Genomic DNA, 25,787 nt, shown 5'->3' with positions numbered 1-25,787 from the left:
CAACCCGACAATGAATAAAAAGATGATCAACCGTCTCATTATTACACTTGCACATGTAGCACCAATCCAATATCCAAACCTTTTTTTTTCGTAAATTGTCAATCGTTAAGCAGTTCCCTAAAGCAGCAGTCCAAACTTAAAAAGCTACTGTAGATGAAATTTTCTGTTTTCAAATATTTTTCTAAGGAAAGCCACAATCTTTGGAGCCCATTAAAATACCATAATAACCTTTAACCAAGAAACCCTTCTCTCTATCAGATTTCCAGCACATCTTATCCTCACCAAACCCTTTCACTGATGCACCATATATGGTATCCAAAAACTAGTCAAGGCTTCTAATTCCTGAAGATGCATACCCCTAAAGAAACTTACATCCCAAAACAAGACTGCATTATCAAACTTCATAAGCTCAGCTACGCTAGCTTCTTTATCTCGGCAAAATCTATACAAATCAGGATAGTTGACTGCAAGAGACGTCTCACCACACCAATAGTCTTGCCAAAATTTCACCTTAGACCCATTTCCAATATCGTATAGAATGTGGCCAGAAAAAGAAGGCCATCCCTGACTAATTTTTCCACAAGCCAACACCATGTAGACCATTAACAGGCCTAGTAAACCAACCACCCCATTCACAGCCGTATTTCACCTCCATCACTTGCCTCCAAAAGGCAGCCTTCTTCATCCCAAATCTCCATAACTACTTCCCAAGCAAAGCTTCATTAAACTGTTTTATCTTCCTTATCCTCAAACCACCCGAAAAAATGGGAGAGCAAACAGTATCCCATTTAACCAAATGGAATTTTGGTTCATCACCAACGCCATCCCATAAACAATTCCTTTGAAGTTCCTCAATACGGTTAGCCACAGCAGCAGGAATAGGAAATAAAGATAGAAAGTAAGTGGGTAAATTAGATAGAGTGCTTTTAATTAACGTAACTCTACCTCCCTTAGATAAGTACAAACGTTTCTACCCTGCTAACCTTCGTTCTATCTTCTCCAAAATTGGATTCCATATTGTCTTATGCTTGAATTTGGCTCCCAAATTAAGACCCAAATATTTCATAGGAAGATTACCTTGTTTACAGCCAAGGACGTGCAAGAATAAATCAAAATTAAACACCGTATCAGCAGGAACCAACACTGACTTGCCCAAATTTATCTTTAAACCAGAGACCGCCTCAAACCACATAAGAATCATGCGGAGAAACCAAATCTGATCCAGATCAGTGTCACAAAAAATTAGAGTATCGTGCGCAAAGAGAAGATAAGACACCACCAAAGCTCTTCCCTCTATACGCCCCACACCAAAGCTTGACATGTGACCATCATAGACAGCTTTATCCAACATTCTCCCCAGGGCTTCCATAACCAAGACAAACAACGGAGGAGACAATGGGTCACCTTGTCTTAACCCCCTAGAGCTCTCAAAAAACCCACAAGGAGTGCCACTTATCATAATGGAGAAACTAACTGTAGACATACAAAAGAAAATCCACCGCCTCCATTTGGCAGAGAACCCACCCCGTTCTAGTAACTTCATAAGAAAACCCCAATTTACATGATCAAATGCCTTCTCAACATCTAATTTGCAAAGTAGCCCTGACACCCCCGTTTTCAATCTACTATCAAGGCATTCATTAGCAATAAGTACAAGGTCAAGAACCTGCCTGTTCCTCACAAAAGCATTCTGTGAAGTTGAAACTATATCTTCCATAACCGTGCGAAGTCTGGTGGCTAAGACCTTAGCAATGATCTTATAACCCCCCCCAAACAAGACTAATAGGGTGAAAATCCTTTACTTCAATTGCTTCATTTTTTTTTAGGAATGAGAGTGATGAAAGTAGCATTCAGGATTTTCTCAAATTGGCCTTTAGCAAAAAAATGATGGAACACGGTCATAAGGTCAGGTTTGAGAATTCCCCAGCAAGCTTGGAAGAGAGCCATTGTAAATCCATCTGGTCTAGACAATTTATCACCATTAAAATTTTTTATGACATCAGAAATTTCCGCCTCAAATGGTCTATCTAGCCAATTTGCATCATCACCAGATATTCTTGGAAATACTAAGACTTTCGGGAATGATCGACTAACTTGTTGCTTAGAGTATAAATTCATGAAAAATTGAGTGATGTAATCAACAATCATACCTTGATCGGAAGACAAGGCACCATCAACCACAAGGCTCTTAATACCATTATTTCTTCTATTAGAATTAGCCATTCTATGGAAAAATTTGGTATTTGCATCCCCCTCCTTCAAATGTAACAACCTAGATTTCTGCCTCCAACTAATCTCTTCTAAAAGAGTGAGCTTTTCAATATTGGTGCAGAGAGTAGCTTGTTCTAACTTTTCCTCAGCTGTTAAAGGATGAGTTTCCTCTTTAACATTCAAGTCATTCAATTTGTTCCAAAGTTGCTGTATCTTAGCAGTGACATTCCCAAATTCCTCCCCGTTCCACTTTTTTGAATCTAACTTCAATGCTGCCAATTTCTTAGCTAGTATGAAACTAGGATTTCCTTGGAACAAATAGGATGCCCACCACTCCTTCACTTTATCAACAAAGTTCTCCACCCTCAAACCACATAATTTCAAAGCGGAAAGGAGTTCTACCTCTCCGATGACTCCCCCCCTCCAACAAAATTGGGTAGTGATCAGAAAGTATTTTGGAAAGCCTTCTCTGTGAAAATTGAGTGAAGTGATCCGCCAAGAACGGAGGGAAAAGAAACCGATCTATTCTAGAAGCGGAGGAAGAATTGGACCAGGTGTAAAGGCCTCCTTCCATAGATATATCCATCAGCCCATGAAAAGAGATAAAATCCAAAAATTCATGCATAGCCCAAGTATAACTTACAACCCCTAGCCTTTCTGATGGGAAGTGAATAATATTAAAATCACCTCCTAGGCACCATGGCAAATCCCACCACCTAATCAGCCCTGCCAGCTCCTCCCACATTTTCCTACGCCTTTTGTTCAAATTTGGCCCATAAACACCTATGAAAGCCCACTCAAATTGATCACCAACATTTTTAAATTTGCATGAAATAGAAAAATACCCCATTGCTTCCTCCACCTTTTCCACTACCCTTCGATCCCACGTAAGAACAATACCTCCAGAAGTGCCTTCTGAACCCAAATACAACCAGCCAACATAAGGACAACTCCATATACTTTGGACAATTCTTCTAGTAATCCATTCAAGTTTAGACTCTTGCAAACATACAATATCAGGTTTCCATGTACGCAACAAATTACGAATCTGAAGCCTCTTCTCAACCTCATTCAAACCTTTGACATTCCAAGAAAGTATTTTCAGATTCATTTAGAAACAGAGAGAGCCTGCTCCCTATTAATTCCACTACGTCTAGATGAAGGAGAACCATAATTAATTGAACTGAATAAACCTTTCAGTTCTCTTAAACCTTTCGCACCAATTCTCTTCAAGTCACGTGCATTTTTTTCCCAAAGTAGCCCTACGGTGTAATTCAGCCTCAACTGTCAGCAAAAAAGTGGTTACTTGATTTTCCAAACCTTGTAAGGACATGCCCAGAAATTTTTCAAACCCTTTAAATCTTCTTTGGAACCACTCGGAATAATGTACTTCCCTCACTAGACTCTCCACATCCACAACTTCCTGTCCTTCCATAGTCAAGGGTAAAGAATAGGCTAGTGGTTCCACTGTTAAAGGTGACAGACCCCTCTCGTTAGGTAGCTCAGCAACCTTTGTATCATTATCCGAGGCACAATCTTCCAAAATATCTGCAGACTTCAACGGAACCAAGGACACTTGGTTTTGCTCTTCCGAACCCTCTGTGACTTCATCAGGTGGCAAAGAAATCTGAATTGGAACCGCAAATCTGCTTCCATCTCGCAGCTCAAGCACCCACTGCTCAGAATTTCCCCACTTCCTGAAAATATTATCGGAATGTTCTTGAAGAATCGACTGGATGTCTTGCTGCAAGTTTTCCTCACCATCAACTATGTTTGCTGACTCACCGGTGTCGAGGCACTCTTTATCGGCCTCATCATAGCCTAAGTACTCCATATCGATCTTGTCGGAGCCTAAGAGCTAATTATCGGGCTCATCGGTGCCGGTATTGTCAGTCTCGATCTCATCGGAAGATTTCATTGACTGAGCTAGCATCGACTCACTTCGGTGATCAACTTCAGATCGCTTCAAATTGAAAACCATAGCATCGCCCCTTCTCGCTGAACTCCCCAAGGCTGAAGATGGCAATTCTGGAGTTTGGGTCTTATTGTTTTGAAGGGCTTGTGTTGGTTTGGGCCGCCAGACTGAGATGGGCTTGGGCTTGGGTATGGACTTTGGCTTGAAGGGAGCTTTGGGCTTAAAACTTTTATTGTTTTCCTTGATCTTCTCTGTACAGCCCATTTCTTGAGCTTGAGTAACTTTGGACCATATTACCTCCCATTCTCCATCTGGCCCACTATGTAATTTGAGGCTCATGTTCAGAGATACATTTGTGTTACCACTAACATTCTCTGTAAGTTCCATTGAAACATTAGCCTTTGATTTTGCTTGTTCCTTCCTAGTACTCAAATCACTTATATCGTGGCTGTAATTTGTCAATTTGGAATTTTGAGAATATGGCATTAATTTCTTTCCATTCTTGCTATCACCATTGTCTCTTCGACCCCCCTCCACTGCTGCCATCAGAAAAGTTTTGGATGTATTTTTGCTGGCTAAGGACTATTTGCTGGCTAACGTCTCAGGAGCAATGGCTTTCCGAAGATGAAATCCAAACCCTCTCCACCCACTGCCCAGTTTTCCTTTTGGCACCACCAGAAATCCTTTCCGTCAGCCGTGAATAAGTTCCGAGATCATTAAAAAACAACCATGTGCATTGGATCCCAACTGCAAAATATATACTTTCTCACCATCTCTGAATGTTCTTGCAAAATTACCCGGAATTACATTGAACATTAGGTCCTCCACAATATCTAGCAAACGTTTTGCACTCTCTTTGCCCATGCAAACTGATCGGAGAGAGTATCGATTTCTCTCAAAAATGCGTAACATGAAATAAGAACCACCCTCCTCAATTGAGAATTCAAAAGTCTTGGATTCTGCGAAAAAGAAAATAGAACCCCCCATTCTTGAGCACATATCAACCACTCTTAAGTTAATCTTCAAACTTTCTCAAAAAACTGCAGTTCATTAATCACTCAAGTAAAAAGATAAGGACTCAAAGTAGAATCTTAATGTACACCTATTGTGATTTAAACAGTGGTGGTGGATAGTGTAAGTGGTAGCATGAAATGGGAGTAGTGGATGTTACATAACAAAAAGCAGGTGTAATGGCTGTGAATTTATTTCAAGCACACCCAACCTCAAATCTACTGGTATAATTGCTTGTTTTATGCTCTTACCCTTCTTGAAAAGATTTTCAGTGTATTTGAGATCCTTTAGTTCAACTTACTAGTGTTGTTCAGCAAGGGTAATAAATTTTACATTGATTTTAGGCAGCTATTGACAGAAAAATTATTATATATATATATATATGTGTGTGTGTGTGTGTTTGTGTATTCTCTTCTCATTAATCATGTGTGATATTAATTAATGTAAGCATGAAAAAGTATATGCTATACGGCTATGCTCTACTAATCTGTTAGGCTGCATACTATTGATTAAACAAGTTATAGTATTTTATTAGACTAGTAAGTTAAATTGTATAACCTAAGATTCAAAATTATAATCTATAATCATTAAGTTTTATCATTTAAAAAAGTACTAACAAATTGGATTGATTAAAAACTATAAAAGAAAAGAAGGTTGAAGTTGAAAAATGTCAAAAAGAAATATCAAATTACTAACATTATCAAAATAAATATTTTTTAACAAAACAATTTTCATATCATATTGTTACTTAATGCATCTCTTGTGAACATTACAAAAAATAGGTAATTTTTGTATGAACAATATTCTTATCATATAGTTAATTAATGCATCTCTTGTGAATATTACAAAAAAATAAATAATTTTTGTATCATTTTCATTCTCATTGCAATATTCTACTGCTCTCTGTTTACATAGCATATTGAGAATGATTTATGGAAGGGAAATCAAGAAAAATGAGAAGAAAAGTATAGAAATAAAAATGTTTTTTTTCCCATAACTGTCCTGTAGTGGTTCCATAATAACAGTAGTCGTTTGTAATGGCTGCTGTGACTGATTTTTGTTCTCATGGATTTAATGGTGTGTAATGGAATTGGGAACCCAAAAATCTATAACAGGGTCACATAATGGTCCTCACTACTATTTAAAATGATAGGTAGAGGTAAATATTGGGCTCTTTCTTCAGCAGGGGCATTTTGGGGAATTTGATGGTGAGATGCTCGGCATGGCTACTTTGATGGACCATCTTTGGGGTTTCTTTTCATTCAGTTCTGGAGAAGAAGGGAGGGGCAGGGGACAGTGGTGGTTCACTTCGGTTTATAATTCTAATAGAGCTATCTTTAGGACCTAGTTTTGGGAGGACTTGGGGGCTGTTTATGGTTGTGTTCTTTTAGGTGATTGTTATGGGAGATTTTTTTATGTAGTTAGATTTTCTGTAGCAAAGCACGGGAGTGGTAGATTCTCTTCTAGCATGCAATTTATTTTTTGATAGGTTCATTGAGGAGTGTGGGACGATAGACATTCCTTTGCAGAATGCTAATTCACTTGGTTAGTGGGGAATAGGGCGGTGGCTAGTAGGTTAGATCAATACCTGTTTACTAATGAGTGGGAGGTTGAGTTTCCTGATCTCTCTCAAGAAGACTTATCTGAACCTGATTCATATGTGGATGGATCATCATGGCTTTTGTTAATTTAGAGTCTAGAAAGATGAGGCGGTTGCCTATTCCTTGTTGGTTTGAGAATATGTAGATAGATCATCATTGCTTTTTTCATTTAGTTAGAGAGTCCTGGAGTAGGTGTGACATTTGTAGGTTGGGAGGGTTTTAGGCTCATGAAGATGCTTAAGGGGATTAATGAGGTGTTAAAGAAGTGGAATGTGGAGGTGTTTGGAGATGTTAGAGTGAATAAAGTGAGTATTTTGAGTGAGTATATAGACAGGAAAGGGATTGAGGGGCTTTCTTTTGGGAAAGAAGCTGAGTGACTTAGCTTGAAGAATGAATTAGAGAGTCTAATATTGAAGGTGGTTTGGACTTTGAGCCAAAAAACTAAGTTTAAGTGGGCTAGAGAGGGGGATTGTAATTCAAAATTTTCTCATAAGGTGGCTAATTGGCAAATGAGGCATGATAATATCAAAGATTTTGAATTGAATAGTGGGGAAGGTGTGAGTGTTGGAGTGGTAGTAGACAAGGCTACTAATTTTTATAAAGATTTGAATGGTAGGGAGGACTTTCTGAGGCCAATGATTGAGGGGTTGAAGTGGGGTCCTATTTTCGGGGACCAAATGTCTTGGTTGGAGAGGGCTTTGAGGAGGAGGTAGGGCCAGTGGTGTTTAGCTTAGAGAGGGATAAGGGTTTTGTGCCGGATGGTTTTAATGTAGCTTTTCTTTATCATGAGTGTTGGGATATGGATAGGGAGGATTTGATGTGGGTGCTTCATGATTTTCATGGTAATTGTAAGGTGGAAAAGATTGTTAATTCTACTTTTTTCACCTTAGATCCTGTTGAGAAGTATATTAACCAAGTTGCTGGATTTTTGGCTGATTACTTTAGCACCTAGTTTGTATTGATCATTGCTAAGGTGCATGCTAATAGTTTGAGGTCTGCCCTTAGTGACCCAACTTCTTTTGTAGAGAGGATTTTTTTACTTTATTTTTGGGGGCCGGGATTTTTTTTGGGGGTGGGGGAGAGGGGAAGAGGAGGCGGCAGATTGTGGATGCTATTTTAGTGGCTAATGGAGGTGGTGAAGGATGTTTCTAATTAAAAAAAAAAAAGAGAAAGGTATTGTGTAAGGTGAGGCATTTCAGCCCTAACGGCATGTTTGGTTTGCATGATAGAATGGGATAGGAAAGGAATGGAATGAAAATTTGAATGGAAAATATGATCAAATGTAGTAACAAATTTAATTCCACCCCCCTGATTTCATTCCATTCCTACGTGCTAAACGTGCAGTTAAGAGGCGAGGCTTAAGCCTTAAGATCTTGAGGAGTACGCCTTTTGAGAATTTTATTTCTAGATAAACATATATAAATAAATTACAATATTTTAAAAATAAGAAAAAAATAATAAAATTACAACTAAAATGCAGAAAAAAAGCACACATATACCTATATAAATTATATAAACTATTTGTTGGCCATTCAAATAGTATAGTAATAAACCAAATTCGTTAAGTTCAATTTTTTTTTTCCCCAAGATTTAAGATGCAACTCTCAAGAGGTTAAAGAGTTTTAGAGATGAAAATTATTAGGTTAGGCTGCCTAATCACATCACATTTTACACAACATACTGGGTCTTCAACTTCTGAATGATTTTTGAGTGATTTTAAGGAAGTTTGACTTAAAACCGATAATTTCTAATATAAAATCATTCAAAATCCAAGTATATGATTAGTTGTCTAAAATATGGCGTGGTTAGGCGGCCTAACCTAATAATTCTCTTAGAGATTAATTCATGCTTTCATATAGGCATAGTTAAATTTTCTAGCTAATTCTAACTTAAGATTCACACACCCAAAGTACGTACTCCTCAACTAAGAAGGTTCCAAAGGCACATCTTTCGTGCCATGGCGTAAGCCTCTGTATGTAATGCATTGGCCTTTTTGGGATTTTAGTATTTTAAACTGAGCCCCAAGGCTTTTTAAGCGTTCCTTGACATGAGGCAAGCCTTGAATGAGGAACTTTGGGGCCAAACTTGGCACTTATGTTCACTTCTTAAGGTACTTTCTTGAGAATTCACTAATTTCATGACCTTTGTTTTAATAGCAAAGACCACTCCAGCATCTAGTTGCCCCACGAACCATTGAGGAACACTAATCTTGATCAACAAGGCTCCTCCATCCTTGCCATAACATTGCTATGTTCCCCATTTGGTCTCTCATCTAAGTACAAAGGTTCACACACACAAATTACTGAAACAATTCAGCAGGTAGACTAGTGTCCAATGTCAAGTAAAAACCTCAAAGTGGAATTACAATTGATGAACGAGACTTAGCACCGTAATGGACTTGCTTAACTGCAATGCACTATTATCTTTTCTCAAAGTTTATTTAACATTGTATGTAATATTCATCCGATTAATAATCTTCAGGAATAGTCATTAGAAGGTTCAATATTTGAACTTTGTGGCTGTCAAAAATCCTTAGCAGTTTGGTCCATCAGCTACTTCAATCTTCAAATTAATATCTTCAAAAACAGTTTCCAGTTGAAGCTTCATTCAATCTCCTGGCATTGTGTATTTTTTGGAAGAATTCTACCCTTGAATATTTCTGTTTAATCCATCTTAAATCTGCGAAGAACTTTCCAAATTTGACCAAAATATTTTTGGTTGGTTAAGAAGTCAAAGAACCAAATCCTTCAAGATTTCGAACAACTTTTTGATATTTTCACTAATGCACACTTTTGCCTGGCTAATATGGCCATTTGCACATACATTCTGATCCCATCCAATTTTATTACGAGCTTGTGATTGGACAAAAATATTATCAACATATCTTCCTTGTGAGTATCTTCATCATGAAGATATCCAGCTGCAAGGTGCATTCTTGGAAATCCATTTGAAAAATTGCCTCCAAAATAAACGAATTCACTTGCACTATGCTTGGAATCATCATATTAAGAGGAGCAAGAAGCAGGGTCTAGTTTTTAAGTTAGATTCTTTATGAGGCTTACTGTAGGGTGAGTTGACATTTTTGGATAGACTTTTAGATAGGAAGGTTTCAAATTGAGTTTCAGGGAGTGATTAGTGGTTGTCTTTTGCATGCTTATCTTTTAGTAGTTGTCGATGGAGTGCCTAGGGCTGGGTTCTGTTGCCTCTTTTTCTCTTTGTTGTTGTTGCTGATGTTATGAGTAAGATGATTGACAACGCAGTGGATATGGGCATAATTCAGGATTTTTCTGTGGGAAATGGAGTATAGTTTTGCTTTTCCTGTTGCTGATGATTGTCTTGTTTTTCTAATATCCTTACCGTCCTGTTGATTTTTGAGGTACTGTTGAGGTTAAACTTAATTTGGATAAATATGTTTTAGCTGCTATTAGCATGAGTCCTGATGTGGTTCTAGCTTTGCGTCTCGTCATATGGGTGTGTTATATTTTTCCAGTGGCCTTTGAATTACGTACAAGTTCCATTGGGTTGGAAATGTTGCTCAGTTTGGTTTTGGGATTCAGTTATTGCTAAGGTGTCTGTCTAGGTGGTTGGAAGGGTGCTCTTTTCCCTTGAGGGGTAGTACTATCGTGGCAGATAGATTTGAGAGGATCTTAAGTTCCTTTGGTTTGGGGCAGGAGGTCATTTTGTGAGTTGGGAGGTTGTTTGTAGGAGTAGGATCAAGGGGGGACTTGGGTCTTGGGAATTTGGTGTCTAAAAACATTGTTCTGTGCGTTTGTGGTCATGGCGTTCCCCTTTGGAAACAAATTCTCTTTAGCGCAATGTTATGAAGAGCAAATTTGGTTTGCTTACAATTGGTTGGGATGCTACTAATTGAAATAGAGTTTGTCACAAGAATCCTTGGAAATTTGTCTTGCAGATATCACCTCCTTCATTTCCTCATACAGAACGTAAATCAGGGGATGGTTCTTCTGTCTGTTTATGGGAAGATCTTTGGCTAGAAGATGGAGATAATTGCTTTTGTGATGTGTTTCCTTTGTCTTGCATTACTTTGAGTCTGCATGCTCCAATTTCTTATTTGTAATTACCGACAGGGGGCTGTGTTTCCTGTAATTTTCATTTTCCTAGGAATCTTAATAATTGTGGGCGGGGAGCTGCAGAGCTTTCTTACCTTCATTTGTTGGATTCTTTTCAGCCCTTCTAATGGAGGGGATGGTAGGATTCAGACCTTGGAAGATTCTGGAGAGCTCTCTTGCTTGGCTCATCCCTTAAAAGTCCTTCCCTTTTGCTTTTATTTTTCTGGGGAAGCTAAGGCCCTGTCCTAAGGTTGAAGCTTTTGCGTGGATGGTGATTAATTGTGTTAACACGGACAATATGTTGCAAATTAGAATGCCTCTCTAGGCTTTGTCTCCTGATGTTGTCATTGTTGTTGTAATGTGCTCTGCTAGTAGCGAGACTTTCATTCATTGATTTCTTTATTGTGCTGGTGTCTGGAGTCTATGGAACAAGCTTTTGGGGTTATCTGGTGAGTAGTGGGTCCTAATCCTTTAGAGGCTCTTTTTTCCTTTGACTGCTCTTAGATAGGAAAAAGGAAGCTAGCATATTATGGCAGTTTGCAGTTTTGACTACCTTGTGAGTGATATGGACTGACAAATGCTCTCATGTTCCATGATCGTTGTTTTTTGTCTACTGATCTACTGATTTGATGTGGGACTAGATGGCTGTTTTTGTATCATTATGGCTTTTCGATGTTTTGGGAGCTTTGGTTTTTCTGATCTTCAGTGAGATTTGGTGGCGCTAGGAGCTGGATGTCTTGTATTTGTTTTATTTTCTTTTGTTTGATGCTTTTTAGGAGTATTTCTTCTTTTCCGTGTATATTCTCTCCTCTATATGTAAGCATTCTTTTTTTATCCATTTTTTTTTTCAATTCATCTAAAAATCTAATGATACTACTTGGAGTGGATATCATTATAAATGAATTCTGTTGAATTCTTTTGCCTAGTGTTGCAGATAGAATTTTTTTTTTCACTTGTTTTAGTTTGTTTATCCTTTATGTAAACGAACATTTTGTAAACCCAAAATCTACATTTTTCATAATTGTGAATTACTAATGATGTGATTTGCAAATTGTTCCTTTCCTAGCAATGCCTTGATAATTGTATGGCCAGAAAAGATTAGCAAAATATGAATGATTGACCAAGACATGCTCTTCATTTATGTGAAAAAATGTAAAGCCAATTCCTTTCCAGTTTAAAATATGTAAGAATTGGAGAAACATAAAATTGTTTGAACTTGCTTGAATGTACTTTTTTAACTGTATAACTGTATTCACCTTTTATATAAATTTTCATCCAAAACATAGAACGAGATGTCTCTTATCACTGAGCTTGCTCAGTTTGACCAACTTCTAAATCAACTTTAACCGACCATGGTCCATGATTTAGTTGAATTAGAAGCCTCAAATATGCAAGGAAACCTCAACTGCATGTTGCATGTGCTTTCAATGCCATCTTTAATGGCAACATGAAGGTACAAAGCTTAGTACTTGTGCAATGTTTTGCTATCATCAAAACTGATATGAAACTTTGGGGCTGACCAAGAGTTTCATAAATTAGGTATTATTTATTCTTTTGGCATCTCGGTTTGGTTTGGTTAGATGTGAGTGACTGTCTGGACCCTCTAGAAGAACTGAAAAGTCGGTATGCTTAAAATAGCTATTGGGCATACTCCAAAACTAGCAACTAATCGGGTGGGTTGACTTAGGTAGGTTGAATGGATTGATGAACACCTCTAGTTCTACAACATTTTATGTTTTATTTTACCACACCAATCTATACTTGTAATTTTTGTTTTTGATTTGTTTACCCATGTACACTCCTTGTGTATTTGGTGTTCATTTTGATATCAAAAAATATTACTTATCAAAAAAAAAAAAATATTGGAATTTTATGTTCACCACTTCGGAAAGGGACTATAAAGCTGTTGGGATTGGAGTAGATATTTTCAATTACATAAATTTGAGCAGCACATTCATGTATTATTACATATCTATGCGTGCAAAATTTTTGAAGCATTGGTATACAAAGGGTAAAAGTATAGAAATTGTGGACACAATGATTAGAAGAAAAATTAATATAATGTGCCTTCAAAAATTACAAAATTAGAATTATAAAAATCTAGATGGTCTTAGACCAAGAGATAATAAATATCATTAGAGCTTATGCTCCTTACGTAGGCTTAGCAGAAAATCTTAAGAGACAATTTTGGGAAGATATGGATACTATTATACAAGTCATATTAGGAACTGAGAAAATATTCATAGGAGCATATTTGAATGGACACATTGGAAGGGATAATGAAATTTATGAGAGGATGTGTGGTGGATATGGATATGATATGGATATGGAGGCAAAAATGAGCCTGGGGAGATGATCTTAGACTTCCCTATATGATTTTATTATAATGAATACTTGCTTTGAGAAGAGAGAAGAACACTTAATAACCTTCAAAAGTGGACAAAATAAAAGTAAAATAGATTTTTTCTTAACTAGGAGGGTGGATCGTTTGTCATGTAAAGATTGTAAAGTTATCCTAGGTGAAAGCTTAACCAAATAACATAAAGTTTTATTGTTAAATATATGTATTAAAAAATGGAAGAGAAATGATAAAATAAACTAGTGTAAGAGAACTAGATGGTGGAACCTGAAGGGAGAAAATATAGTAAAATTTAAAGATAAAATGATCAAAGATAGTGATTGGACTATAGAGAATGGTGTGGATGCAAACACATTTTGGAGTAGGATAGCTAGCTCTATTAAAAACAACAAAAGATTTTAGGTGAATCAAGCGGAAGATTTTGGAATAGTAAAGAAAGTTGGTGGTAGGATCAAGATTTCCAAAAGAGCTGTAAAGATAAAAAGAATTTGGTATAAAACATAGCAAAAATGTAGAACATAGATAACTTTGAAAAGTATAAAGAGGTGAGAAAAGATGCAAAAAGGCCATTAATGAAGCTAGACATAGGATCATTAAATAATTTGTATGATAAATTAGATACAAAAGAAAGGGAAAGAGATATATTTAAACTTGCTAGAGTTAGAGAAAGAAGAAGTAAGGACTTAGGTAATGTAAAATGTATAAATAGTGAGGATGATATTGTCTTGGTTAAGGAAGAAGACATAAAAGAAAGAAGGTGAAGTTACTTTAGTAAACGATCTAATGAAAACCAAATAGAAGACTTAAACTTAGAATTGACAAATGAGGGAAAAACTAAAATTATGAGACTTATTCGCATGATTAGAGTTAACAAAATTAAGTTTGCTCTAGAAAAGATGAAAAATGGAAAAAACTATAGGATCAGATAACATCCCAATTGAAGTTGGGAAATGCTTAGGTAATAATGAAATTATATGGTTAACTAATTTATTTAACACAATTATAAAAACTAAGAAAATGCTAGATGAATGGAGGAAGAGCCCTTTAATACCTATATACAAAAATAGAGGAGATATTCAAAATTATAATAACTATTGTGGAATTAAACTTATGAGTCATACGATGAAATTGTGGGAAAGGGTAGTTGAACAAAGATTAAGGCTAGAAACGAAGGTCTCAGAAAATCAATTTGGTTTTATGCCTGGGAGATCCACTACAGAAGCTATTTCAGTAATAGGAGGAATATTGGCGATAAAGTTGAACTTGATGATGAAGAAATAGATAGCACTAGTAGATTTCAATACCTTGGATCTGTTATGCAAGTTGAAGGAGAAATTGAAGAGGATGTAATGCATAGAGGTAAAGCAGGTCGGTTAAAATGGTGAAGTGCTTCAACTGTGCTTTGTGATCTTAGAATACCCTTAAAATTAAAAGGGAAGTTTTATAGAACTACTGTAAGACCAGCTATGTTATATTGATCAGAATGTTTGGCGAATTAAAAATAACATATCAAAAAAGTAAAAGTTGCCGAAATGAGAATGCTTAGATGGACTGGTGTAGCATTGAAAGACAAATTAAGAAATGAACATATTCGCATTAAGTTAGGCGTATCTCTTATAGAAGATAAGACAAGGGAGGGATGACTCAGATAGTTTGAGCACTTGTAACGTAGGCCATATAGTGCACTAGTGAGGAAGAGTGAGTGAGCTACCGTGAGAGGTAGTAGAAGGGGTAGACCTAAAATAACTTGGAATGAGATAATGAGTAAGGACTTAATAGTGTTGAATTTGTCGAAAGAAATTGTCCATGATCGCATAAATCGGTAGAGAAGGATTTTTGTAGCCGACCCCATGTAGTGGGACTAAAGGCTTGGTTTTGTTGTTTTTCTTGTTGGTATACAGAGGTGTTGGAGTTGAACACGCAGCGGAAGCACGCGCAACCCAAACCAATTTGGAACCATTCCGGAACCAATCTGGATCACTCGGATTGAATCGGAACAATCGATGCAAACACACAATAGTGAATATATGAATCAAGTAAGCATGAATCACATGCGCACACGTAGTAATTGAAGAACAATAGACAAAAGACACAAGATTTACGTGGTTCGGCAAGGTTTGCCTACGTCCATGGGAGCAATGGCCGGTTTTCACTATATGATTTTTCAAGCTTACAATCAGGGTTACATGAACATGTATTTATACCAACCCCATGTGCACAAGAGGCTCTAGGGTAAAACTAGAGGTAAATCCCTCGTATCTTCCCAATCTACATGTCTGCGATACGAGTTTCCATGTTTGCGTCAAACCAAACCGTCGACGGTTTCAGGTAGAAAGGAATTCCCTACAGTCTGCTTTGTTCAATGCTTCATTATGCTTTCTTGTTACATGTATCCACTCAAAATATGAGCTACATCCCCAACAATCTCCACCTTGGCGAATATTCACCACTTAGGAGAAAAATAGTTGAAAGCATACCTGCTGCTCTACCCGGGACCGTAGATTGGGCTTGTTTCCCATTTAGCAGGAGACATACACCAAGTCCAAGCCATGCTTGAACTTGATTGTGGTAACAGGAACTCCACCTTTTGAACATCTAGCTCCTCGAACGATCCTCTGAACCACAATGCCACCTTGGTAGCCTCAGCCTTTGCCAAGAACTCCGATCCAGCTGTAACCAGCGCAAGCTGAGACTGTACTTTGGACTTCCATCAATTAGGCCTTCCTACAACATACCTTGTCGTAGGCCTCCTGTCACCCAAGTTCCTTGTGTAGCCTCCATCCACAAACCGTCACAATTGACGGATCCCTCTGTTGCCTGTTGAAGTACCCAACTGTACTAGCGTAGGAAACCTTTTGACACGTCTCGAGCCTCACCATCTGTCCTTGAGTATTGAGCGGTAGACTGTTTACTTAGATTCGCCAACGGTGTACCGATGACCGATTAAACATCAACCATGCTAAACCTTTCCAACACCTGATCCCAAAAATCACCTTGAGATAACCACAATCTCCATGTAGTTTTTTCCACACAGCCACCCTGAGACAATCTTGATCTCTGTGCAGTTTTCTCATTGCGAATCCCCAACCCAAGAATGCTCTTGGCAGCACCCAATACTTTAATGTCAACTTCCTTTTTCAACAGAGTCCTCGACTGATTTACCTTAGTTAGTACTTTTCCAGCAATCAGCATATCACTCAAATAAAACAACAGAATACTTGCCCACTTGCAGCATATCTCCATCTCCCCCTCTAGGAGTTCCACCAACCCTCCCGTCTAATTCTTATACAGTACCTCCATCTCCTCGACCATGACACCAATCCACATACCCTTCTCCTGGCCGTGTGTCACGGTCCGCCTTTTTCACACCGTTGTGAAGGGCCGTGCGGCGCTAGCTAAAGCACTCTTGCTTAACTAGCCAGCCTTTTGTTTACCAACATTCATCCACGAAGCACTTTCATTAACATTCAATCAGATAGCAGCGGAAATAATAATCAATTCATGAAAGTCGTGGCAACCAAGCAGTAAATATTGAAGCAAACGTAATTCATTAACAAATCCTCCGTTGACATGTTGTACTTAGCGAGGGAGGCAAGTAGGCTAAGCACGTTGACAATTGCTAGTGAGTTTTACAATGATTGATGAACACTCACCCTCCCCTAAAGAGCTTTCTAGGCCATTCTCACTCTAGCACTAAGAAACATCAAAGTGACCGAGGAGTCTACTGCCTTATTTGGCTTACAATGAAAGAAATACTAGAAAATAACCCTACACTAGTATTTACATGATGGAAACCCATCCCAAACACACGAGATAAGCGGTCATAGGCAAGCATAATGCCCTGAACAAGCTTAGCCCGTGACATTCTCCCCCACTTATGCGGTCGACGTCCTCGTAGACTTTCGGCGGTAGGTACACTTCAAATTTGTCCACGAACAGTTGAATATCTTCCGCAGAAATCCAGCTGATTTCTTTGTCATCAAGGCACTTCCACTTCACTAGGAACTTCTGCCGCTTCTTCCTTGAGGATATGAACTTTCGGTCTGCAAGGATCTCTTTAACATCATGTCTGTCAGGTTGCACTGTCTTCAACTCTGCGCTGTTTGACTGACTTCTGCTCAGGTTGTTGGTGTTGGCGTTGAATGGCTTGAGGCAATTGACATGAAATTGCGGTTTTCTCTCCTGATCTGCCCACTTCTTCATCTGCTTAGAAGCTTTCTCCAGATAGGCTTGGGCAAACTCTGCATTCTTTCTCCCTTCGCTGGTGAAGATGTACACCCTGGGACTCTTTCGTCTGTACGGCTCGCCCACTGTGTGAGGTAACAGCGGCAGCTGGTCTGTAACAAGCTCAAAAGGGCTCTTTTTGGTAGTTGAGCGCCTTTGGGCGTTGCCACAGAACGGAGCCACCTCAAGTAGTTGCACGCCATCCTTCTGGTTGTCGTTGACACAATGGCACAAGTACTCATCTAGTAGCTCTCTGAATCTCTTCATCTGTTCGTCTGTCTGTCGATGATAGCTCGAAGAGATGTCAAGGTGTGACCTGAATATCCTGAAAAACTCTGTTAAGAAGTTGTCAGTGAACATTAAATCCTGGTCACAAAGAATAACTTGGGGAAAACCCCAATGTCTCACAATAGTCACAAGGAACAATTGTGTCGTCCCCTCTGCCGAACAGTACTTTGGTGCGGCCATGAAAGTACCATACTTCTTCCGCTCCCCCTTGTCTTGTTGGCAAGTGAGACAAGTTTTGGTATAATCAACCACATCATCCCGCGTGTGCGGCCAATAATACCTCCCCAGTAGTCCTGTCATTGGAGTCATTCTCCGCGAATACCCCTTAACGAACTTCCTGCAGTATCCAGTAAGGCCAAGAAAGGAACGCAACTCCTTCACTATTGTGGGGATCTCCCGTTCTTGAATCCTCCTTACCTTCTCCATACCCCTCCGGATACGACCTTGTTCAACGACTTGACCAAGGAATTTGTTGCTCCGCCGAGCGAAAGAGAAATTCTCCTTCTTCAAATTCAGACTGTTTCCCTTCAGCCTGTCGAACACCTTCCGTAGATGCTCTTCATGTTTCCTTTGAAACGACACCGATGCTCCCAACGGTGTTTTGGAAGGGCGAACACATCCCGCTTCCACTTCATCAAGCTGTTTCCCCAACTCTACTATCTCTCTAGGCGCAATCCAACATGGCCTTTTAGCAGGTGGTTTCACTCCTGATAACAACTTGATCTCTTGCTCCATAGTCCGTCGTGAAGGCAAATTTTGAGGCAGCTTATCCGGCAACACCTCCTTATACTCATCCAACACCGCTTGGATGGTCGTAGGCTCCAGCTCTTGGCCTACTTCTTTGTCTACCACCACCGTGGCTAGACGTGTCTGCTCACCCTGACCCAATCCTTCATTGAGTTGTATGGCTGAAAGGGACTTCCCTTCGTCTCCTTTCGTTGCAACGACTTGCACCATGCACGAGTGATCTCCCATCAGACACAGGGAACCAGCCGAAGGCATCAGCACTGCCCTCGTCCCCATTAGGAACTCCGTTCCTAGAATGACTGGATAGTCATCCAATGGAACTGCTGTGAAATTCGCATGACCTTCCCACTGTCCAAGCTTTATAGCCACTTGCTTGGCTACTCCCAGAGTAGGCTGGGCTACAGAGTTAACTGCTTTCACGCGTCCTGTATCCTTCTCTAAGGATAAGTTGAGTCTTCCTGCTTCCAACTGCGAAACAAAATTATGAGTAGCTCCCGTATCCACCATAGCGCGAGTACTCTTCCCATTTATCCTCAAGTCCACAAACATTAACCCTTTTGCTCGTGTAACTTTCGATATTTTGGCCTGCTTTTCCAATGCGTTCACTAACCGCACTGAACCCACCCTCGGGGTTTCATCCTCTTCCCCATCGTCTTCCACTGCCTGTTCTACAATGGAAGCCTGTAAGGCATTAAGTGATGCTTTGTGAGGGCACTCAAAAACTCTATGAGGACCTCGACACAAGAAACACTCAATTTTACTCTTCCCCTTTCCATTGGGTGTGTTGAACCCTCGAGACGACGAAGCTCCTGTGAGGTTGATGAATTAGGGTCGGCTCCCCCACTCTTGGGTTTGCCATTCTTGAAAGACTTTCCACCGTTTCCCTCTCCGCCAAACCATTTGGACGAAGTGGTCTCATCACCAGCGTAGTCTGTCAAGCGTTCTGCAGCCGCTTGTGCAGTTGACAAGTCTTGAACCCTTTGCCTATGAAGTTCAGTTCTTGCCCACGGTTTCATCCCCTCTAGAAAATAGAACAACTTGTCCTTCTCCGACATATCCCGAATATCCAACATTAAAGCAGAAAATTGTTTCACAATAGTCACTGATTGACCCCGTATGCTTGAGATCTCTCAGTTTTCTCCTTGCATTATACTCAACGTTCTCAGGAAAGAATTGGGCCTTGAGCTCTCTCCTCAAGTCTGCCCAACTATCAATCACACAGTTTCCATTTTCAATTTCTCTGTACTTGGTACGCCACCACAGTTTGGCATCACCAACCAAGTACATGGTCGCAGTATCCACCTTTGCCTGTTCTGAGGCCATCCTCACAACGCGAAAGTACTGCTCCACATCAAACAAGAAGTTCTCTAACTCCTTGGCATCTCGGGCACCCCCATACGTCCTGGGTTCTGGCACCTTGGTTTTGCTAACTCCCGGAGTGTTGGAGTTCCCCATAGCAAGAACCATCACATTTACCTTTGCATCCAGATCTGCCATCCGGGCTTGCAAAGTTTCCACAGTGTGGCGAAAGTCCTCTGACAAGTCGCCTATCAAACCTGCTTGATGTTTTTGTGATCCCCTCACTTCATCAACAAGTTCTCTCATCTGGGCCACCTCCGCGGCCATAGTGTTGGTTGACTCTTCAACCTGTGCTTCCAGCACGCTGATCCTCTCAGCATTGTTTGGTGCCATGGTCACTTACCAAAGCTTTCCAAACCCAACAACGAAGGCAATCGAATTCACGTAGCAACTCAACCTTGGGCTCTCACCAAGTGTCATCGACTTGGGCTCTGATACCAAATGTCACGGTCCGCCTTTTTCACACCGTTGTGAAGGGCCGTGCGGCGCTAGCTAAAGCACTCTTGCTTAACTAGCCAGCCTTTTGTTTACCAACATTCATCTACGAAGCACTTTCATTAACATTCAATCAGATAGCAGCGGAAATAATAATCAATTCATGAAAGTCGTGGCAACCAAGCAGTAAATATTGAAGCAAACGTAATTCATTAACAAATCCTCCGTTGACATGTTGTACTTAGCGAGGGAGGCAAGTAGGCTAAGCACGTTGACAATTGCTAGTGAGTTTTACAATGATTGATGAACACTCACCCTCCCCTAAAGAGCTTTCTAGGCCATTCTCACTCTAGCACTAGGAAACATCAAAGTGACCGAGGAGTCATACTGCCTTATTTGGCTTACAATGAAAGAAATACTAGAAAATAACCCTACACTAGTATTTACATGATGGAAACCCATCCCAAACACACGAGATAAGCGGTCATAGGCAAGCATAATGCCCTGAACAAGCTTAGCCCGTGACACCGTGCACTGTCTCTTGAAAGATAGTAGTATCCTTACTGGTAGTAATGGTTGCATAAGACACCAAATCATACCTGGGCAGTGGTCTAATAGTGCTTCCGAGCCCATTTTGATCCTGCTGGTTTCCTGAGCTTGAACTTTATGCATTACGACCAAAGTTATCTCTGCCCTGAATCTGAAACTCCACCTGCATCACAATCCCCTTTCTACTCTAGTTTATCCTGTGATACTGCAAGTCCCCCGAGTTAGAACTCCTTGTACTTCTGTCCTGAGTCTCAAACTCCACCTGCACAATATGCTCGTTGCTGTTATTGTGGCTTTTTTGCACCCATTTCTTTTCATTTACCTAAATACGCGGTCCCATAGCTTTAACACCTAAAGCCATATCTCCACCAATCGCCACCCTGCTTGCCATAAGATCACCCAGCTTGAACCCATCTTTTTTATATGCCAGAAAGATGTATTGTCTAGACAGCACACCAAGTCTAGATCCCACCTCACTAGAAACATGCATGACTGGACCTCCAAACCCTATCAAACCAGAGAAGTCTACTGTATAACCTGTCCAAGCCTTTCCTGCAACTCTTTTGTCTAGTGACACCTTTGGCGATCGATTAATTGAGAAACACGCCATACTTGCTGACTTTACCAAGAAGTCCCTTGCAGGCCCTACATATACCATGCCCTGCTCATAAACTTCCTTGAATACCAGCGTACGCTGCTTCACTCTTTGAGGTGAGGAACTCTCTCCCAGTCTGTTACTCCACCTTAGCCACAAGTTACACTTGGCAAACTTCTCCAACTTGTGCCGCATGATATACCCTCGAGCCTTTCGTGAAAACCTTACGAAGTACCCATGTCCAACTCGTGATGCTATCCTTACTGGTCCCCAAACATCCACAACACTGTAGTTAAGAATACCCACCGTTTTGTGTGTGGTTATGCTACACAAAACGGTATTACCTGGCTTAGAATTTTGAGATGCAACTCCACCTACAATTGTGTTACCTTGCAGTACATAGAGATTTCCTGCTTTCCTCTGTCCCTTTATCACCATCACTATGCCTTCACACACCATCGCCCCTCCTTCTGACCTGTAACTATACTTGTTACAATCCAAAGCACCCAATGATATCACGTTCTTCCGTAGATCAGGTACATGCCTTACCCCACACAACGTCCTTACCACACCATCAAACATCTTGATCTTAATATTCCCCATTTCAACAACTTTGCAGACGGTATCGTTTCCCATAAGAACGAAACCAGGACTCACCAGTCTGTATGTGGTGAACCAAACTTTGTTGGGTGTCATGTGAAAAGAGCATCCTGAGTCTAGGATCCAAGAACTCGTGAGGCATTCTGAAGCCGATGAAGTTGAAAGCATCTCAAACTCACTGCTCCCTGAGTCCACTTCTTCCACTACATTCACAGATTTTGATGAACCCTTTTGAGCTTTTGCCTTTCCCTTCTCCTACTATAGACATTTCGGTTTTATGTGCCCTAGATGGAACCCTCATCGCTGGCCTTCTTCCTCTGATGGAACCCCAACAATATACTTGTGATGTCCTCCAACTCCAGGGTTTCTTTCCCCTAAGTCAGCTTCGTAACCAGATTCTCGTATGTAGGTGACGTAGGTAGGGAATTCAACAACATCAACGCTTTGTCTTCATCCTTGAACTTCACATCAATTCGTTTCAGATCGCTGATGATCTGATTGAATCCTTTGATATGTTGATTCAGATCCAAACCTTTTGCCATCTTAAGCCTGTAAAGTCGTTGCTTAAGGTACAACTTGGTCGATAAAGACTTGAACATGTACCGGCTCTCCAGTTTCAGCCAAATTGTGGTTGAAAATTCCTCGTCCATGACGTGATCCATCACGTCATCGGCCATACACAATTTGATAGTGGCCACGGCTTTGGCTTCCAGCTCCATCCAACTTGCGTCATCCATATCATCCGACTTCTTTCTGTATAGTGCCTTCACCATACCTTGTTGCACCAACACGTCCTTTGCCCTCCTCTGCCAAAATCCGAAATTCCCCGTTCCATCGAACTTACCAACCTCGAATCTCGCAGAAGAAATCCCAGCCATTGTGAACCAACATCTCTGATACCAATTGTTGAAGTTGAACACGTAGCGGAAGCGCACACAACTCAAACCAATCCGGAGCCAATTCGGAACCCCATCTGGAACCAGTCCGGAACACTCGGATTGTATCGGAACAATCGATGCAAACACACAATAGTGAATATACGAATCAGGCAAGCATGAATCACACTCACACACGTAGTAATTGAAGAACAATGGACAAGTGACACAAGATTTACGTGGTTCGGCAAGGTTTGCCTATGTCCACGGGAGCAATGGCCGATTTTCACTATATGATTGTGCAAGCTTACAATTAGGGTTACATAAACATGTATTTATACCAACCCTATGTGCACAAGAGGTTCTAGGTCAAATCCCAGAGGTAAATCCCCCGAATTCCCCCAATCTACATGTCTGCGATACAAGTTTCCATGTTTGCGTCGAACCAAACCGTTGATGGTTACAGCCAAACCGTCAACGATTTCAGGCAGAAAGGAATTCCCTGCAGTCTGCTTTGTTCAATGTTTCATTATGCTTTCCCGGTACATGTATCCACTCTGAATATGAGCCACATCCCCAACAAGAGGGAAGGAAGTGAATGCAAGTTGAATCAATTAGATTCTGACCGAATCTACTTGTATGCTGATGGCTTGATTAATGCTTGTGTTTATAAGATAATTGTCTTTCTAAACCATTAGTCATTAGATATTATGTCCAAGTATAGTTCCTCCCAAGAAGTTGAAGAGAACTGCTGCTGCTGTTGTTTGTGTGTGTGATTTTTTTTTTTTTTGGGGGGGGGGGGGGATTTGACTAGGTAGCATTTAGTGGTTTATTAATTTGCATATTTGCATCAACTTTGTTTTTGGAAAGTTGGAATTTGTTTTTATCATCCACAATCCATGTTCTATATAAGAAAGGCAACAAACATTTTCAACTCAAATCAAACGAGTGGAAAATTGTTGCATATGATGATTGGTTTTAATGTTATTTTAGCTTAACATTCATAGCTATCAGCTGGCATTAATTTTTATGCTTCTGTAATCCCTCGCACACATTTCTATTTCGTATTTATTGTTTATGTAATTTGCAATATCATGCTATGGACGGTATATTGGTTATTTATTCTTGTTCATCTCTTTTCACATGTCAGTGAGATCATTTGGAACAGAAGGACGGAAAAAGGATGGTCCCCAAGTTCCACCCAGTGACAAAATTTATGAATACATATTATTCCGTGGAAGTGACATTAAGGTATCTTTTAGACAGAAATTTTAGGCTATGATAATTTACATATGTTTTCCTTGATAATTATTTATATTGTGTGGCTGAACAACATAAGTTGTTAATTTTGCTTTAAAAAGAGCCAAATCTGGTTGTGTGGTGGACAATTTTTTAGTCTTTGATTCATTCACAATAATGTGTTTGCCTGATATTGTTGGTTTTTGATTCTGTTCCTCTGTTGAGTTCTCATAGGTAATGTAGTAGACTGTTAATACAACAACCAATCTTTAGTTGGCTATACAAATCTTTTTCTGCCGTTGTGTACGAAATAGGGCAATTTCCTCATACAGCTGGGAGTGCCTTCAATTCTTATTTACTAGCTTGGTCCAAGTTATTCTAGGTCTTGCCCTCGCCCTTCTATGACCTCTTTTAACTTATGCTAAATCACTGTTTTTTGTTTTTTACGCTGCAAGTGCCTGAATATTTCCTTGGTGTTAATATTGCATGCTATTATTATATAATGTAATTTATACAAAAATATTATTTAATATGATTTGCTTATCCATGAAAATTTCATTATGCTTGCAGGATTTGCAGGTTAAATCTTCTCCCCCTGTTCAGACTACACCATCTATTAACAATGATCCAGCTATCATTCAGGTGAATTGGAAGAAGGCCATTTTTTAAAATGTGACATTTCAATCAATTTGATTTGGATTTCAACATGATTTCTTATATGCAGTCTCACTATCCTCGCCCAGCTTCGACATCTACAAGCTTGCCTGCTGCTGTTAGTGGATCTTTGACAGATCTTAGTTCGCATAATGGCCAGTTGGGACATGCTGGGTCTAATTTTCAAGGTGGTTTGCCTTTATATCAACCTGGTGGGAATTTAGGGTCCTGGGGTCCTTCACCTCCTCCTCCCAATGCAAATGGCAGTGGCCTTGCCATGCCAATGTATTGGCCAGGATTTTATGCCCCTCCAAATGGGCTTCCTCCTTTGCACCAGCAATCTTTGCTTCGGCCGCCACCTGGGCTGTCAATGCCTCCTTCCATGCAACAGCCATTGCAATATCCAGGTTTCAATGCCTCCTTGCCAGCAGGAGTTTCAAACCTGCCTGCCTCAAACTTAACAGAGTTTCCTCCTCCTCTGCTTACAACCAGTACTGGTTCCCTTAATTTAACTTCTACCTCTTTATCATCCTCACCTTTGCCATCAACTCTGCCTCCTGTTCCATCAGCTACATTGGCTTCTGAAACACTGCCTGCTTTGATACCAAATAAGACTCCTAGTTCTGCTACCCCAGCATCATCACTAAGCACTAGTTTGGTGCCACTGTCACCTTTGATTACTACTAATTCAGATGTAAATGCCATTATACCACCAATCTCCAACAAGCCTAATGCAATCCCTAATCCATCCTTGCCATATCAAGCCATGTCCCAATCTGTGCCACCTATTCTTGGTACATCCAGTTCAAGCCAGATAGAAACTCCAGCACCTTCACTAGTAACCCCAGGTCAACTGTTACAGTCTGGGCCTGCCACAATTTCTTCATCACAATCTGCACAAACTGCTCATAAGGATGTGGAGGTAGTTCAAGTCACATCTTCAACATCGACAGAGCAATCCGTGCCAGTTTCAAAAGACGATCAGCCTCCAATTTTGCCATTACCAGCACCTGCACGGGCTGGTCAAAAGGTTAATTTTCATGAATTTTTATTCC

The 25,787-nt window shown here is 40.0% G+C and overlaps 1 protein-coding gene across 1 annotated transcript in view; it reads left to right on the top strand.

The window, feature by feature from the left end:
- Positions 1-25,787, top strand: part of LOC131153273 (protein decapping 5) — a 43,038-nt gene that overhangs the window by 9,674 nt on the left and 7,577 nt on the right. The window contains exons 2-4 of the mRNA XM_058105474.1: positions 23,990-24,090; positions 24,649-24,720; positions 24,803-25,762. Coding sequence (XP_057961457.1) covers positions 23,990-24,090; positions 24,649-24,720; positions 24,803-25,762 — 1,133 coding nt within the window. The remainder of the gene's footprint in view (positions 1-23,989; positions 24,091-24,648; positions 24,721-24,802; positions 25,763-25,787) is intronic.

The sequence above is a fragment of the Malania oleifera genome, chromosome 4 (assembly GCF_029873635.1).
Source record: "Malania oleifera isolate guangnan ecotype guangnan chromosome 4, ASM2987363v1, whole genome shotgun sequence".
In the NCBI taxonomy this organism is placed as follows: domain Eukaryota; kingdom Viridiplantae; phylum Streptophyta; class Magnoliopsida; order Santalales; family Ximeniaceae; genus Malania; species Malania oleifera.
This window is presented reverse-complemented; position numbering and strand designations above follow the sequence as displayed.